The sequence below is a fragment of the Bacillus rossius genome, chromosome 7 (genome assembly GCF_032445375.1).
Source record: "Bacillus rossius redtenbacheri isolate Brsri chromosome 7, Brsri_v3, whole genome shotgun sequence".
NCBI lineage: Eukaryota > Metazoa > Arthropoda > Insecta > Phasmatodea > Bacillidae > Bacillus > Bacillus rossius.
The window spans coordinates 67,072,905-67,091,770 of record NC_086335.1 but is presented as its reverse complement, the minus strand read 5'-3'; the positions used below and the strand labels follow the sequence as shown (position 1 = coordinate 67,091,770).

The 18,866-nt window shown below is 34.4% G+C and overlaps 1 protein-coding gene across 2 annotated transcripts; it reads left to right on the top strand.

Annotated features, from left to right (window-relative positions):
* The first annotated feature begins 42 nt into the window (after window positions 1–42).
* On the top strand, window positions 43–12,789 carry LOC134534265 (lipopolysaccharide-induced tumor necrosis factor-alpha factor homolog). 2 transcript variants are annotated; one of them, XM_063372560.1, is made up of 5 exons: window positions 43–109; window positions 528–750; window positions 2,445–2,534; window positions 3,219–3,372; window positions 4,214–12,789. In XM_063372560.1, exons 2-5 carry the CDS (start codon window positions 540–542, stop codon window positions 4,314–4,316), a joined length of 558 nt encoding a protein of 185 aa, XP_063228630.1. In that variant the 5' UTR covers window positions 43–109; window positions 528–539; the 3' UTR covers window positions 4,317–12,789. The 2 variants fall into 2 exon arrangements, with proteins under 2 accessions (XP_063228630.1, XP_063228631.1); XM_063372561.1 differs by having other exon boundaries at window positions 96–444.
* The last annotated feature ends 6,077 nt before the right edge of the window (window positions 12,790–18,866 follow it).

The window sequence follows — 18,866 nt, the reverse complement described above, 5'->3', positions numbered from 1 at the left end:
GTACTTTTTTGTAGAATTATTATATATTTCCTCTATGTCTCTTTCTACTCTTTGCATCAGAGTTGCCTATTATTTATTTGTTTACTTTTTCCACCATCATAGGCTTTAGGTATGTTATTGTCAGTTTTAGAGACAAGTTTAATCAAATATTCTTACATATTTGCTATAATATTTGGTTCATTTTTAAAAATTTATGACGTACACCTGCCACTTAGAATGTTCTCTAAATGACTTTTTATGAGGCTTTAATATTGTAACTATACGACATTACATTTCTTCACATGGTTTTGCACACGTTTATTGGTTTGATTGCAATTATATACTAATGGGTTACTGTAGACATTTAATTTATTAGTTTCACTATTTGAGAAACTAGAAATTTCTAGGAATAGCTGCTTCTGGAAAATAATACTAATAACATAAGTGAACGGTTGTTTAGGTTAGGTAAGCTACATTACTAATATTTATTTTACCGGGAAAGTTGCTAATAGTGGTTCAAGTCGTGTGTTTTGACGTCAATTTCACAGCTTGCAATCGGAATGAGTTCTGGGAAAGATGGTTTGCCTTCTGCACCGCTGATGGACCATGAAGCTGTCGCCATGGTGCCAGCTCCACCATCGTACGAAGAGACCATGGGGTTGTCAGGAGGCTACGCGCCGAGACCTCAGTACCCGCCCCAACCTCCGTACGCGCCGCAGCAGCATCAGTACCCAATAGGACCCCATCTTTCATACCCACCACAGCCATACTGTGAGTATTCTTTAGAGTACCCCATGTTTTTACTGTCTAAATTTGAATCATGAATAAATAATATTTATCATACAAATAATATTTTAATTTTGATTTGATGACTGCTGCTGCTGGGCCGAAGCCTAGGGGCAAACATTCACCCTACTTCTCTCTTACTATTCTCCTGAATCGAGCCACAACTCTGCCAACACAAACTCCTCACCCTATCGTTCAACAACCATCAAGTTTTTTTCTCCTTTCCATTCTTCACTCCTTGAAAACTTTACTAGGTAAGTTTGAAGAACCATGACTTATCTAAAAAATAAAAATTTAAAAATCCCAAAAAAAATTTTAATTTCTGATATAGTATTTAATTATTTCCTTTGCAGGTATTGTGATACTTCAAGTATCCTGTAGTTTTTCAACTAAGTGGAGGTTCAGAAGACGTTAATTAACAGCTGTCTAAAGTGGCATAAGTAACATATTTAAGAGGCAGAGCCTGAATTTTTCTAGTATCTTGCCACAGCAAGTGCGACATTTGCATAGGTTTTCTCAGGTTACTCCCATTTTCCCCACATATTCATTCTTAACAATTCTTCATTTGGTAAATCTGTATTGTACGGATTAGCGCCAAAAAAAATCGTACAAATATGAAATAACTTTCATTATATGCTATTTTACGTCCTCTTTTCAAAACCGCCTGCGGAGATTAAAAATTCCAATTACTTTTGGAGATATCGCCGTTCTTATTTTGAAATACAAGCCCTATGTAATCATTCAACAGACGCCATTTTATATTTTGCCGTGTGTGCGTGAATTGCCTAAATAACAGAAATTTTCCATTAGGTAAGGTTAGTTACATGATAAATACTTCAAAATAAACGGAAATTAAAAATAATATTAATTAATTTTACTTGTATAGTTTTAAGTATTTATAATGTAACTGACCTGACCTAACAAAACGGGACAAAGGTAGATTAGGTCAGGTCAGCTACAGTATAAATACTTTGAAACTGAACGGACATTAAAAATAATAAAATTAATTTTAATGGTTGTTTACTTTTAAAGTATTTATAATGTAGCTGACCTGACCTAACAAACCGGGAAAAAGGATGAACAGTAGGAACTCACGTAATTTTCTTTTTACGTGATGTAGTCGTTCAACTACGTCGCAAAAAAAAAAAAATCATACTTGTAAACAAGCAACAATGGAGCAACAAGCAACAAAGCATCAGTGCACATCACGAAAATTAAAAAATTCCATATCTCCTAAAGTATTTGGAATTTCTGATCTCTGCCGGGTTTAATGAAAAGAGGAAGTTAAAGAGCACAGAATAAAGGTATTTTCGGATTTTTAAAAATTTTTTTTAAAAAAATCGCCAAAAAATTGAATATTAAAAAATTCGATATCTCCAAAAGTAATTGGAATTTTTAATCTCCGCAGGCGGTTCTGAAAAGAGGACGTAAGATAGCATATAATGAAAGTTAATTCATATTTGTACGATTTTTTTTGGCGCTAATCCGTACAATACAGATTTACCCTTCATTTTCATCTGGTCATCCCCAATTGTCTCAAATGATCCCAATGTGGACAATATTTGGACCTCTAATTCTTCATCATCGTCATCAATAACATTAAAGCAGAGGGAGTTAATATGACCTACGAGGAACGTAGTGGTGTTGGTGGTTGAATCTGGCTCGTGTGTCGGTTGCAGATGGAGGCCCGGGATTCACGCCAGCCCAAGTCCCGGCCGAGTCCGCTTCCTCGCCGCCAATTCCACTACACAACGTCGCTCACCCGCCAGGTAAACTTTGGCAGAGACCTTTCAAGCATGCTTTTCAGTCGGCTGTCCGTAACAGAGACCCACTCTGTTAGTGATACTGGAAGGAAATGTGGGTATGAGGTGGTCAGTTGGTCATTAGACAAAAGAAAATACTGTTTGTACCTAGTAGACACATGTGGTAGTGAAAGTGGTGGGACAAGTGATTATCAGCTACTGTATTGTGCCGCTACCATGAGGTACATGGGAGGGAAGTCAGTGTGTGGAAATGTGTGTGGGGTGAGTCAGTGTGTGGTAATGTGCTTGGAATCAGTGCGGTAATGTGAGTGGAGTCTGTGTGGTAATGTGTTTGGAGTCTGTGTGCTAAATCAGTGTGTGGTAATGTGAGTGGAGTCTGTATGGTAATGTGTTTGGAGTCTGTGTGCTAAATCAGTGTGTGGTAATGTGAGTGGAGTCTGTGTGGTAATGTGTTTGGAGTCTGTGTGCTAAATCAGTGTGTGGTAATGTGCGTGGAGTCTGTGTTCGTGTTCGGTAGTGGGTGTGTAGTCCAGGTGCGGTAATGCGTGTGAAGTCAGTGGTTATGTTTTAGGAGTCTGTATGTGGTAATGTGGGTGTAGCTGTATTGTTTGTGGAGTCGGTGGGTGGTAATGTGAGTGGAGTCAGTTTGCTGTAACTTGTGATAACGTGTGTGGTCCCCCCGTGATGCAGCGAGCCTGCAGTACGTCTCGCTGGGACCCACCGCCGTCGGCCCCCGGCCGGTGACCACGGTCTGCCCCGCCTGCCGCATGAACGTGAAGACGACCACCGTGACGGAGAACAAGACGGGCGCCCACGTCGCCTGCGTCCTGCTCTGCCTTATCGGGTGAGAGACTGGCCGTTGTTTGCACGAGTTCCCGCACTTTCAGGGAGGTCACCGAGCACCATTTCCCTTCGTTGGTCACTGAAATGTTCTGCCGTGCAGCTGAAAATTCTGGATCGGCTCACAATATTGCACGATTAATAATTGTGGTTTCCATATACCAGCCCGTTTGACCAATGCTCATCAAAACAAATAAAAAGTTACCAAAAATATTACCATTTTCTGCTTTAATCAGGGTGTAAAATATGTTGTTCATAATTTAATAAATAAGACTTTTATTTCACCCTTCTCATTTTACATTAGTTGCATTCAAATCAGAATTTTTTTTTTAACTACTGCTTAGCTTAGTTTTATGTAATTTTAATTTCGCAAAGAGTGCTGCCCCAAAAAGTATGGCTCGGAATTTGATTTTTTTTTTTTGGACAACCACAATTTATAATATTCTGTGATGTTAAATTAAGCATTTAAGAAACAAATGCTTAAGTTAATAAGTTGTTTTGCTAAGGGGAAAATATGAAATTACTGCCCTAAATTAACTTGTTTCTCGTTCAGAGTTGAAACTTTGTAAAGATCTGTAACCTCTAATGAATAATAAATTTTACTTTTATTTTTTTGGTGTGGAGTATTGGATGTTCAGTTTTTTTTCTACGAAATTCTTCCCCTGCAAATCTACATATACATAGTATATCTTTTATAGTCATTATACTTTTGCAGTTAAATTCAAGCATGTACCTGTTAAAAATTAACATTTTTACAGGCTTTTTGCTTGAGTTATTAGCCGTGAAGTGGTCCGGTGTTTGGTGTAACAGCCGCACGTGTCTCAACTTTGTCCCGGTCTGTCCAGTTGCTGTTGTCTGTCATGCGTCCCGTACTGCATGGACTCTTGCAAGAAGGTGCGCCACTCTTGCCCCAGCTGCGGCAACTTCATGGGCACCTACACAGCGTAGGGGTTCTTACCCCCGCTCCTGTTGCACCTCTTGCCCGTTCCGGCTGGGTGCGTGTGCGTTTGTACTCGAGACGGATCCAACCAGAGACTCTGCAAGTAGGCAGCGATCAAGTCGTGTGTGGCGAATGGGGAAAGGTAAGTTTCAGAATAACTGTAGTGTGAGCAAAAAAAAAAAAATTTTAATATTGATTCTGTCCTTTTACTATGGCTCAAATGTGATGTTTTTTTTGATCTGTTGTATTAATCTGCATAAAATTAGATGTTGTATATAATATTATATATATTACTTATCATACACACATATTGCATTTTCTGTATGTTTGTAAAATAATAAAAACTGTGGAGGCAAGATTTTTAAGAACTGTACTCAGTATTGTATAGGTGATCATTTAGCTCGTTTAAAAAAATTGTTTAGACTCTGCAAAAGAAAGCAGAATCATATTTATTTTCTTAAATTATCTGAATCACCATTCACAGAAAGAAAAATAACCTTGTTGAAATTTAATTTTTTTATTTTATGAATGTACAATATTTTTTTTGTTTATTTATCTTTCTAGTTCCAGTGTATGCAATACTCATGTAATTTTTGTTTCAAAGCTTTCTTTCCACCAATATTTGCATTTGATTTTGAAAGATGTGATGAATCAGTTAATAGAATTTGTGAGTATGTAGTTATTTTTGTTGAGGAACTAAGCATGTTTGGCTTTGATAATTGTCATCAATTACGTAGTTAGCTGTAGTTGAAGTCAGAGCCGTTATTGACTTGCAGTTGATGCTGCATCATGGAGCCAGCATTGCTAAGGCTGCGTAGCTAGCACTGCAGAGTGAGTTGTTCGACATCAAGTAGCCGATCAGGACCTTTTTATAAAAATGGCCCGCAGTTCAGTGCATGTGGCTATAGAGTAGTCCGTCAAAGGAACGTAACTGTCATTTCCAAGGGAAGATTATTTGTCAGAATGTGTTGAAAAAGGCAAGAACGTGTTTTCCTCTAGTTTTCACTGCCGTGCTCTCTCTAAGAGATGCGAATGGCAAAATTTTTTTGGAAAAATGTAACCTCATGTTTTTCCGTAAATGTTTCCATTGCCAGCATAGATTTACATAATTGAAGATAGTTTGTTATTTTTATTTTTTTTATGCAGATTGGTAGTTACTGTTTAAACAACAATTTTTTGTTCCTCAGTTGGTAAAGGTAAAAATATGGGTCTTACCACCCAACTCTCTAATGTTAGTGAGCTAGAAGTTGGTAAAGAACGACAAAATGTACGTATGTTTTCTTTAGTTCTGTTTGTAAATAAAAGTTGATAACATTTATTTGTGTGTTTGTTTAAAATTTCAACTCTAAAAATATTTCAGTCAGCAGAAAATTTTTCCAAAAATATTTTTCCAGAAAACTAACATCTTTACATGAGACAGAGTGGTTTTGAACTTATGGGAAGGTATGTTGAAGGAGTAATAGGTGGAATACTTTGTTAAAACTTGTATACTCTTGCCTCCACCATAATTTTACAAACATAAATAAATTAATGACATATTGTATTCTGCTTTCTGTTCTCTGTTCTGTGTATTTTTGTACCTACACATTTTATTGTTGTAGATTATCTCATTGTGGTTTCAAAACTATTGGATTTATTTATTTCACTCTCTTAAGGGTACTACAAATATTTTGAGATCACTAAAAAAAAATTAATTTTTTTAAACAAGAGAGTGTTTATACAAGTTGCAGTAGTTAATACTACTGTATATTTTTGGTATATAATATGTTCTGCCATTACGTTTATTGGTATTTAATGTATTAGGTATTTTGTGTTACCGCATATAGTCATTCATTTATTTGCATATTTACTTGCATGCAGAAAGCAGTTATTAAATTAAGCGATCAAAGCTGTAAGCTGTTAGTTTGTATATTATTTATATTAAATATAATTTTTTTTTGTAAAGACATGGATGTCATGCAGATTATGTGTGTATTCAATACAAGGTGCAATTATGTGATATGGCTGCCATGTAAAACTCTTTAAGGGTATAGATACATGTGTGGGTGGGTGTGTTTGTTGCTGCAGTGAAACTTCATTGAGAAGTATCCCAATTCAAATGATTGCTCACTTAAAAGTTAGTATTTTCAGATCCCTACAAGATGTTTTACATGAAGTAACATTTCAATATCAAGCATTTTAACTATTAACTATCATTTTTATAGATTATTTTCTAATGAGATTTCACTGTAGTATATATGTTTTAAGATATTATATTTTATCACTGTTTACTCATATTATTTTTATCTTATTTTACAAATGTTCCTTTTTATTCTTTTCAAATGTTAGTGCTCTTGATATGAGCATAGGTGGATAAGTCATATAAATTACATTAGAAGATAGTATTGTATTAAAATAATAAAATTAATATCAATATGGTTGTACATGTATTTTGTTTGTACTATTGTTGATTCCAGTTTTTTCTACAACTTCTGATTTGGCCTTTGTACTCACTAACTCTCAATCAAGTAAATTAAGAGGAGCTGATTCTAATTTTAATACTTCTACTTACTTAAATCTAATTAATAAAAGTTGCCTTTAATAATCAAATTGACTCATATTTTCTGAAAATAGTGGTTCCTTTCACAAAAAATTTTTGCAGTAGTTACTAATGGGTTGATTTGTGTATTGTACAGAACCTAATCTTTTTGCTTATGGATATTTCCTCAATATTTTTGGTATTGTTTAATAAGCATGTTTAGTGTAGCCAAATAGAAAATAGTGTATACCCAATTCAATAATCCATCAGCAATTTCTTCTCTGATCTCAAAACCCTCTTTACCTTCTCTAGACGGGCGAATACTGTCCTGATAAACCAGTCTCAAGTCATGGAATATTGCATATTAGTCATACAGCAAGCAATAGGTATCGATAAAAGAATTTAATTAAAAATGTCACATATTTAATTTTTATGGAAAGTTTATTAAGATATAATTAGGGATGTGTGAAAAACTTCCCCCCCCCCCCCCCCCCCACAATTTTAATTGAAGGCAAAGATTTAAGTGTTTGTCGATGACAAATACAAAGCCCAAGATAATTTAAATAGGTATGTATAATACTTGCATTCACTATAATCTTACTCTCCTATACATAATATATTGCAACTGCAGCTTAATTGATACAAACAGTTAGTAAGATGATCAAAATAGTTACTGTGCAAGAATTCCCCTTTTGTTAATATCACTCTTGTCACCATCAGAAGATGCACATAGTTAGGAGAGATAGAGGTGAAAAATATTATTTTTTTTTTTTAATTAGAAAGACCAATTGTTAGAGTCAAGGTTTTATGATGTAATAAAGAAGCAAGTTTTGTTATTAAAAATTGAGAATTTAATCTTTATCATCATTAATAATGAAAATCACATGTGATAATAAGTACATACCAAGAACAATAATTTTGATCAACTGCTTTAAAAATGTGTAGTAAGACCCTTCAAATGTGTACATAAAACAATAGTACTACATACGTTTATTGATAAGAGAAACTGAGAAATTTAAATAAAAAAACTGTAACTATACCATTCAATATTCTTCTGTAATGTTTCTTTAATGTTTCATAGTGTACTACTTTATATGTATACACACACATATATGCAATGTTTAAAACCCAAAATCATTATATTTATTTATTTCCTTGTGATGCTTCTTTCAAGGCTTTCAGCCATTTAAGTAGCTATAGACCGCTATGCTTTACCCTCTTTTATCGCATAATCGTCATACGCGCGTAATCGTCGCACCCATATTTTAGGTCGTCAAAATTGGTATAAAAAACTTCTCGCGCAAACTCGCATGATGTTTTTGGTCCCGCTAGTAGATCCCGAGCGCTTTGTGTAGGTATCTTTTCCGTATAAAACAATATATTTTAAAGTAGAAATCTAATATTTATTCAGTCATTACCACTTATTTATTCAATTAACGGAAATACAAACTTGTCTGACGTGAAAATTTTCTTATAAAGACGTTTTTAAACGTTATTTCCTTTATCCGATTGTCTGCGTCGCCGCAGTGTAGTTATCTTTTCCGTATAAAACGATGTATTTTAAAGTAGAAATCTAAAATTTAATTTCGGTCATTACCACTTATGTATTTAATTACCGGAAATACAAACTTGTCTGATGTGAAAATTTTCTTTTAAAGACGTTTTTAATCGTTATTTCCTTTATCTGATTATAAAAATGTAGCCAGTGCATCATTCATGTTTGGTTATGTTGCTTCCCGTATAGAGCGCGCGCACGTAGTCGAATATCGATATCTCGCCGATTGGATGCAACGCACACTCTCTGTCAGGTGCCGAGTTAAATACATTTGATAGCCCGTATTCTTTCGTGGCAAGTGTGTACTACGACACGTTAGTTCACGTCAGATTCAAGTGGTTTGCGTTAGAGTTTTGGTTTTTCTATTTAAAGTTGAAGAAAGCTTTTTGTTTAATGAATTATTAATATAGATTGTTTGGCGTGCTCTTGCATGCTCCACCTTTTTTTTAAATAAACATACTTTCCATGAACAGGTTTTGTTTTTATAAATAACTTTACCTAACAAAAAAAATTTTTTTTTTCCGCATAATCGTTGCACCCCTACTTTTCAATCTTGATTTTAGAATAAAATGTGTGACGATTATGCGAGAAAACACGGTACTTTGTAAAAACTATACATATTTTTTTATTTAGTATATAATATTTTAGGTTTATAAATAAGGCCTAAACTAAATATTTTATTAATTCTGTATTTTAATAGACAAAATGAGTCAGTTGAGGTACTTTCGCTGCATTTTGGTGCTATGCAGTGTAGTGACTTCCATTTCGGTGTTTGGCTGTGTGTTGACTTCAGTTTGGCTGTTGTTTATGTTTTAGCGCTATTGACCATATACATAATCTTGCCTCTAAAAATTGTCTGAACATTATGCAAAATCAGTATCTAACATTTATTGATTTAATTTTTTTCTTTTAACGTACATGTAAGAAAAAAGAAGATATACTCTGTTCACGATTTTGTGAGACTTTTTTGACCAATGCTTCAGCAAGCATTCAGACTTTGACAGCTCAGTATTCTCACAAGACTGGCCAATGGTGTATCCATATTTACTTAGTTAGCCCAATTTTATGTAGTGGCACCCATTTACGACAACAGTGCTGGTTAAATACATCCTTAATGCACCCCTGGATGATGACAGAGTAAATACATATTATGTTAATTAGTAACTTATCTTTAAACTAAAGTCTGGAAGAAGCTACCTGACTCTACTCTTGAAATGTTTTGGTGCTTTTGAAGTCTTCCTTCTCTTGATGTCGGATTGTATAGGCCTGAACATAAGTTTTCTCTCTACTCTGTAATATTGACTAGAATTGATATACTAGTATGTTTTGTTGGAACTGTAATCTATTTGATGTGGCAAGTTCACCTTCGAAGTTAATACTTAAGCTTATAACTAATACTTTGAAAGTTATGGTAGGATAAGCTTTATTTCTCCTTTGCTTGCAGAGATGTATGATGATAGCTTTTCATGTACCTAACCAATTATATTACGTACATGTTTTATGGTTTTTAATTCTCAATCTTAATTCTATATTCACATTATTATTATTATTATTATTATTATTATTATTATTTGTTTGCTCTTTCAAGGCATTTTATTTTATTTTGGTTTTAAGTTTACTTTTAAGGGGCTGCTATCATTAAATGTGTATAATTTTTCACTTTGTGTTGTAGGAGGCAGTATTTAGGTACTACATGAGCGTATCTCAATTATGTTTGAATTTGTAAAATGTGGATTGTGTATAGAATTTGTTTTAGGGAATGTGTGTAGCGTTGAACTTGTACTGTATAAATTCATTCTGCCGGGCTGGTTTATGTTTTTCAGAACAGTTAAGAATAAATGTGCTTTGCAGTGTAGAATAATTGTTGGCTACTATGCAAGGTTATGATATTAAGTGTTTGCAGTGTTACAAGTTGTCCAAATGAAATATTTTTAGGTGTTCAGTTAGCCAAGGAAGTTAAAGCCCACATATTCTTATATCTGTTTTAAAATATAAAATACAACAGGTATTTAGACCCTCATTGGTAGAAACAAGATTTTATGGTTTTATTTTTAGGCTAATTTTGTTCTTAAAAAAGGAGTCTTTGTGTTATTGTTTTATTTTTTATGAATTTTGTTTATACATAAACATAGCATAATATTAAACAAATCTAACACTTAAAAGTTTCATTACACTTATTTAATCAAAACTGTGTAACTTTGACTGATATGATACACTTTTGCAACAATTACAATAAGAATTATATGTAAGACACTTGTCTTAACTGCTTGGAATAACAAAAATAAATCGCAAAGTATTTGTGTGTTTTTTTAAAAATGTACCAACCTGGTATAGTAAAAATGCGTTACTACTTTAATAACAGATGCAAGATCAAAAAATAATAATTTCCAATTTAATACATACATTTTGGGACAAACTTTGTGCTAAATAAATTTAATTCATTGAATTTAATAAATTAAAATATTATGGTTTTGTGAATTGAGTTATTGTTTTAATTAAAAATGCTGATTTATGAATTAAGTTGCATTTCAGTGCTATTAACATGCTTTTTGGTGTTACTGTATTTCGGTTTATAGCGTTTAACCATTACATCTTGTGTCTACTCATTGGTAATCTTGTACAGTTAAACTTACTATTTACATTAGGCAGTGTGGCAGCATTCTGGAAAGTCAGAGAAAATCAGGGAAAAGTCAGGGAAGTTGTAATCGGTCAGGGAAGTCAGAAAATTTACTTTAAAACTGGAAAAGTGATGTAAATTTCCCAGTGATAGTAATTCGGGGCGAGAATGTGATGGTGCAGTTTGCCAACAACCAGGCTGTGAAAGCATTTTTTTTTTCCAGATGGTGGTTTAGTGCGTAGTCATATAAAATGGTGTATGCGAGGTTATGTTTGCGCTAGGCCATTCTGTGGGGATGGTGGAGACTGGTATTTCTTTATTTCTTTCAGGAAATTGCAAAATAGATCAATTATTTTTTTTTTAATTAGGGAAAATTTATGAATTTTAGTCTGGGAAAGCTAGAGAAATTTTTTACAGATTTGTTTAGACGCCCTGAGAACAACATAACAGTTTTTGAATCCACTTAGAGAAATTTTCAAGTAGTTGTACAGTATTGTAAAGTTTGTACAGTTAAAATGTATTGCTACTTTACTTTAGAAAATTACAAAATTTATTACTTTTAGAATTTTACATGTAGATGATGATTGTGATGAAATTTCATTGTTCAAAGTAAATATTGGACACATTTGTAATGATATTGCACTGCATTTAACCAGCCCAAAAGAATTCTCTTGTGTCATGCCAAAATAAGACTATGTGAGAATTAATATTACCATACATAAATGTTATGTACTACAACATAAATAAAGAACATGTTTTAACTCTTAAAATTATGGGATCTTATAAAAATAATTTTTTTGTATAGTTTATTTGAACATTAAAATATTTTATAAAATTGTTACATGTTTTATGGTTTTATCTATGTGTGATGATGTATATTAGTTAAATACTATGTTCATTGGCATTCCATTTCCTGTTATGCTTTATCTCATTGGCATCTAAAAAAAATTAATTGGTCTAGTGTATTGCATCCTAGTATTTTAATTTCATGCATAGATTAAGCTTAATGACTACAGTTTAGGCATGGGGTTAGGTCTACAATGACTACAAAGTTTCGCTAGCACATTTTATATGCTGTTCGGTTTGATATAATGGATGCATTTGTTGCATTCTTGGAAATTGTTTTTATGTTAGTACAGTTGCCGTCCTAAGAGAAACAGAGCTTTAGCTGCTGCTGATGTTAAATAGTCGAGTCAGACTTGCTTACTGAAACACAGGCTTTCAGCTCATAGACATGATAAGCTACAGAATAGTCAGTGCTTTGACCCTACATATAAATTTTATTTATTTTTGTGGAATGTTTTGGAAGCTCTACTCTATACATGTAAAAGGAAATTTGGAAAAAAAAAAAATTTTGTGTTGGCGTGTTAAGGTATCGTAAAGAGCTTGAGAATAAATCAAATTTTATAATTTTTAGATTTATTTTATTCAATTTTAATGGCTTGAAAAGTAATCTAAATAGGCAATTTTGAACTATGTACATTTGTTATTACTAACTGGAAAATTCGAATTCAGACATCTGAAATTATTGTTCCAAACAATGGATTATAATTATATATTTAAACAACAATGAGAACAACAATAAGAATGCTTCAGTCGCAAGGGGCATAACAGGGAGACCACTGAGCGAGTCGTCCCATGAGGCTTGTTTAGGCTGGCTTTGCCCACGTTGCTCTTAGGCTCACTCCCAATGTCTTTAACACACAAAGTATTATCTGGCATGCTGTTGCCGTCACCCGGCCTCTGTGGAAGGCCCGGGAAGTACCTGACAGGCGCTAAAGGCGCCGCGGTGCTGCTGTTGTCCGGGGGGGGGGGGGGGGGGGGGGGGTGCGCGCCAGGCGTGGGTACTCTGCCCCCGCGTGCCCCGCCAGGTACGCGGCTTGAAATCCATCCTGAACTCCCCTACTTGGTTGTGAGGCCGCTCGGCCGTGTGAAGGACGGAGTGGAGCAAAATAATTGTAAGCGACACGGTTTATATTAATTTGCGTTTAATTCACGGACTTCTCCGGTGGTACGCATGGGTACGCGGTACTCCCTATGCGTACACTACGCGGTGTCAGAACCGCTACAAAAACTATGTGAATGTGCTATACAGCGTCTGAACCGTTGTACAGCTGTACTAACATAACACTATGAATTTGCCGCGGCAGTCTCGCGGGGCGCGGTAACTAGTGCTCTGGAGACGGCCAGCACCGAAAATTAACTGTCTTAGGGGGCTCTGGTGAGCGTGATCCTAAATTACAATTTACACTTACTTGAGGTTGCAGCCAGCAGGCGTACGCGCGGCGGTCTAGCGAAAGCGTGTTGGCTGGAGTCGGCCAGTGCCGTAAATGGCGTGGTCCGCGACGCGGTGCGGAACCACTGAGGAAAACGGTCGAGATAAGCCCGGGTCCGCAAAATACACGCCAAGTCGACGTGAGCAGCAATGAAGTACAAGAAAAGGTTTAAATATTAAAGTGACTACAGAATGAACAATCAGTGGAACAAAGTTGAGGGCTGCTCACGGACACACGTCTTGACCCGGCGCGGAGTGGTTGGAGACTGCCGAACATGGCCGCCTCGCAAGGGAGGGAAACTTTCACCGAAAACTTACATTAACTTAATTTGCTCTATTATAAACTAAAAACACATTCCAGGTGCCCAATTTTGTCTGCATGTGCATTAAGTCAGAGATGTAGATACGACTCAAGTTTTATACCTAATATTGTTTATTATGACAGATGTGATACATGCATAATATCAGAAACAAAGCGTTTAAAATAATCTGTGATAAACGTGTTTTAGCACACCAGAAACATTAAAATCACAAAGTATTACGATATCATCTCGAAAGCAGGTAAGTTTATCTTTAAGAACCTCAAAGTACAATTGATGTGTATTTGTAGTTGTATGTAGAAGTAAACATATATTTATGAGAAAAACAAATTTATTTGACATAGTTTTTATTTAACCCACACAGCTTCAATTCCGAGGTAATCAAAGGTATTAATGAGTTGAACTGAAGAAAAATTTAGTTTGTTGCACCGGTGCCATGTTATTTTGTCATCAGTAGAGTATCTCTATCATTAATAGTCTGCTAAAACTCCTTTCATTTGAGGTGACTGAGATTGGTATTGTGAGGAAAATTTTTCATGAGTGCAGTTTAAAAAATTTGAAATAGTACCACATTTGTTTACTCAACTATTTTCTACCAAAAATATGTAAAATTTTGAGATATCATAGATCTTGGTGTTGTAAGCCACTAAAAAGAACAAATGGTAGGCAAGTTTAAGATTAAAAGTGAAATTTACCCAAAAGTGAATGTAGTGTCTTGTGCTTCTGAGGTACAGATTAATTTTTCAGTGTGGCCTATGTGAGTGGTTTTGTTAAACGACTGTGGCCGAGTGGTTAGACCACTCACCTACACCTAAGACAGTCTGGGTCTGCTTCGTGGCAAGGTTACACCCCTTGGATTTGTTTCATGTGAGAAACGTGGTGAACTTCGTATTCCTGTTTCCCCCGCCCATTCATTATAATCTCATTACCACTCGTCTCGAATGACCTCAATGTCAGTGAGATTTGAAGCCCAATTCATTCATTCACTCATAATGGAACGATTTACTATTTAATCTTAGTATGTATATTGTGTCACTTATCCAATGTCTTTGTAGGACCGAAAATAAAATAAAACTTATATTTTATGTTAACTTTGTGCTAACAAGCCTTCTAAAATAATATTATTTTGCATGCTAAGTATGTGAGCAAGGCTGGCATACTATAAGAGAGTGTAGCTGGCTAAAAATGGGATAAACTGTGACTTTCAAGCCAACCTAAGGCGATTAGTGAAGATAGTTGCAATCAGGGCCGTTGAGAGGGACTGCAGTTAGGGAGGGGGGAGGGAGATCTAGGGGCATCAAGGGAGCCCGGTTGAGTTTAGTAATTGTTGTTTTGATAGGATGAAAATTACAAGTCTACTGATAAAAGAATTCACAATCCAAGTTATGTGATATATGTAGATCATGTATACAGTAATGACCATGGTAACCCTTGGGTTGTTTCGACTTTCCTGGTTACAATACGGGATGTTTAAAAGTCAAAGAAGTCATGAAAAAGTAATGATACTGAAGGGCTGGTCACAAAAAAAAATAGGAACAGTGCCAGAAGATAATGTACTTTTTCTTTGTCCCTCACTTTATAGTCTCACATTAAATATAAATGGCAACTGTCCAGTTATGTCTGAAAACATTTTAGCTTAAAATGATATTTGCTACATTCTTATGAATGGTACCTAGGTATATTTTGCATTATGATTAGTTTTGTTTATTATATATAAAAAAATACCTTGTGATATATTTAAAAGTTGAAATAAAATGTTATTTAAAGGTCCTAAATAATCCCTGCAATTTGTACTTAAGTTATTTGTAGTCACCCTTATGATCATATATTTAAATATTTATTTTACAACTTTGAATCAAAATAATTAATTCTAAATAAAAATTGTCAAAATACATTTGTATTCTAAGTCGCCACCACAGATTCAAACAATTTCTTGTAATCGCATTCCGACTATCTTCCTTCATGTTTCCGCATAGTTACCAGTGCTCTTCAAAGATTACGTATGGACATAGACCATACAGCTGCAGAGTGGAATTTTTCAAGCCCATAGTAGAGTGGCTTATTTTACTTGTCAATAGAACTACCAAAAATCAAAGTAGTGCCGGAAGTTTGATATGGAACGTTGGACTCCATACTGTGAAAGAAAAATTGCAAAAACAACCACCTCGGTAAGAGATTGTTTTATAAACGCTTTTTTTCAAGGTTAATTTTTTTTTTTTTAAGTGAAGACTATTCCCTTTGCTCAGAGTAAGGAGTAGTAGAAACTTGAGAAAGAAATTTTTAAAGTTATCAAGGCATTAGGATGGGTTTATAATATAGTAAAATATTTTTAAACGACTATCGTATAGTACAATTGACAACTTCTGATAGTTCTGACATTACTTTATTTTTCCTATCTTTGTCATGTAGAAGCTTTGGTGTACTGTCGATAATTAAAAAAAAAAATTATTTTGCCAATTATTTAGATTTTATGCCAAAACATGGATGTCCTGCTTTATTTCCTTGGTGCTTACGTTGGTTCTGAATTTTTTTTTCTCCCCACAAATACGATTGCTCTGTAAACGTGAGAATACATAGACGTAGCTGATGTGTATCTTAATATTAATCACTTTTTAGTGTTTTCTATGTACCATTTTTTTGTGGGTATTAGCGCGAGATGATGCTGTCTTCCTCTCTTATGCCACCCCCTTCCAGCAGTCATCCTCAGATCACGGCATAGGGTGCACATACCGTTCCATGGGGAGCCTACAACTTTACTTCACCTGATCTCGTTAATACTCTTAAGTATAAAGCTACATACTTAAACCTATTCTTTAGCTCCCCACAGATCCCCTGGTCATTTTACAGTTTGTTGGCTTTAAAATCAAATAAATATAAATTTCCTATACAGTGTATAGACCATTGGCAAAGTAAAACTTACCCATAAATTTTGGAGTACTGAATCATAATTAGTAATTTTTGAATGGTTGTCACTTTGGTTACAGAATGGCTTCAGCCCAAGCAAAATGAAAAATATGCTAAGGAAGATTATCTTCCTTCACAAGAGTGAAAGCACTGTTGTCCTCATCACCATACTTCTGTTTCGAAGGTTGTCGGCTGATTCACCCTTAAAATAAAGGGTGCTAAGGTGGAATAGCCATCTTAAGGTCGTCACCAAGTCGTACAGGGGCTGTAAATAATATATCTTATGATTGCCATAATTCAATACGTGATATTTGACTTGCACAAACAATTACTGTGGCTTTTCCTTAAAAACTAGAGACAATATTTCATGGTTTTGTATTTAGGGCTATTAAATTTTTAAGAAACTATAGTAAAACCCTGTAAAGATGTTTTTCAAGGGACTAGATGATAAAAACGTATTTACAGGGAAAACGTCTTAAAAACGAAATAGTACAGATCAGTTGCTACATAAAAAATTAAAATGACTTACCTAGGCTATGCGTTATTTGTAGGGATGTGCGAATCCTTGATTTTCAGTTCGGTTCGAATCCGATTTGAATCCCTGGCAATATTTGAGATATGAATCCGATTCCGAATATTAAGCACAGAATAATTAAAAATAACTTATTAATTTAAAAATAATTTGCGTTCTTTGTCTAACTGTAACTACTGGCAATTATTTATTACACTGAGATTGAAACATTTATAATTATGTAAACTTAATTAATAAACACTTTAAAATATGAGAACCAAAACATATTCGATTCTCCAACTCAATCGTAATGAATTGCACGCCACAGGGAAATCATAGTTTTATAAACGTTTCAGCAAACGAAACCATTTTTTCTCCAATATATAGCCAAGATGTTTTTTTCTTGTAGGTATGTAATTGTTTTTAGTTTATAGTTTGCTATACAAGAAAATTCGTAATTATAGTTTAAGCTCTCAAAATCTCGAAATTCTTTTAATGTCACTGTGTTAATTATTTAATTTACATGTCTTTCTTGGATACATTATATTATAAATACTTACATAATAGTAGCCTAATTTTATTTTTCACTGCTAGTATTTTTGAGCCGTATTAAATTAATTTATAACTTTTGTGAATATTCGTAATACTGTTCGAATCCATGTACGTACAACGATTCCGGGTTCAGGTAATTGTGTATACAAACCTTACCCGAAAATATCGGGTACTCGCACATCCCTAGTTATTTGTTCAGCTTTCTCTTATAAAAGTGAGCCATTTCTGGGGATTACATTACCACAAATATTTGTTGTTGGTTAATAGCCTCACATTAAACATTTAAATTTTTATTATGGAATAAATAATTATTTAAAATACTGAATCACCTCTTAAGTTATTATGAAAAACCAGACCTCAGAGGCACTGGTGCAATCTATAAGGTTTGCCTCTCCAATTTTATTTTTTATTGGTAGTAGACACCTGTAGAAAGGTCCTTAGGTCTATCAGCATCATTGCACATTTTGATGTAAAAATAATAATAAAAACAGTGATGGAATTTGACTTAGTTGTGTGGAATCGGTAGGCTGTTGTCCAAAGCTCTCTGTGCAATGACACACCCGGGCAGCCAAAGTGATCCAGCGGATAGAGCAAACTTCAGCACAGTTAGCAATTTTGGTACCGGTGTTAACCTCTGCAGATTTTTGCAGCATTCTTTTATTTTGCTTCAAGGGTATTACAAAATTTATTAATATCTTCACTAAAATTCTTTGTCGTTAATATATGTATCTTAATATAACAGGTAATAAATATTTTATTTATGGATTAACTCTGAATGATAACAATTTTACCATGATGGTTCAGAAAATAAAACATCATGAAAGTACTGGCTACAGATTTCAGCTGTTTTGTTTACAGCAGTGAAGCACCATAAACATCTCGTTCAGGAATGACCAAAATCAATGCCATGTTAGAAAGATTATACCTAAACAAAATACATTGGAATTTGCTGAGGAAGCCCACCACATGCTACAAATTCTCAACTTTTAAATAAGCTTTTTACTGCAATAACACCATCTCTCAAAACCAATTCCCCCTCCTCCCCACCCACCAAATTACATATACAATCTTCCATGACATTTTTTCTACCCATGGCACAAGTTTCATATTCTGAGCTTTTTAAAATCATTTTAGGTTTTTTTTTCCAGCAGGCGTAGATGATCGCTACCGCAAACCTTCGTCAATCATTGCAACGTCTTCTCGCAGAAAAACAAAATCACAAAGCACAATCCATTGATTTCCACTCAACTATCTAGGTGAAGGTAAGATAAATACATGTAATAACAGCCTAGGAAATATTAATAAA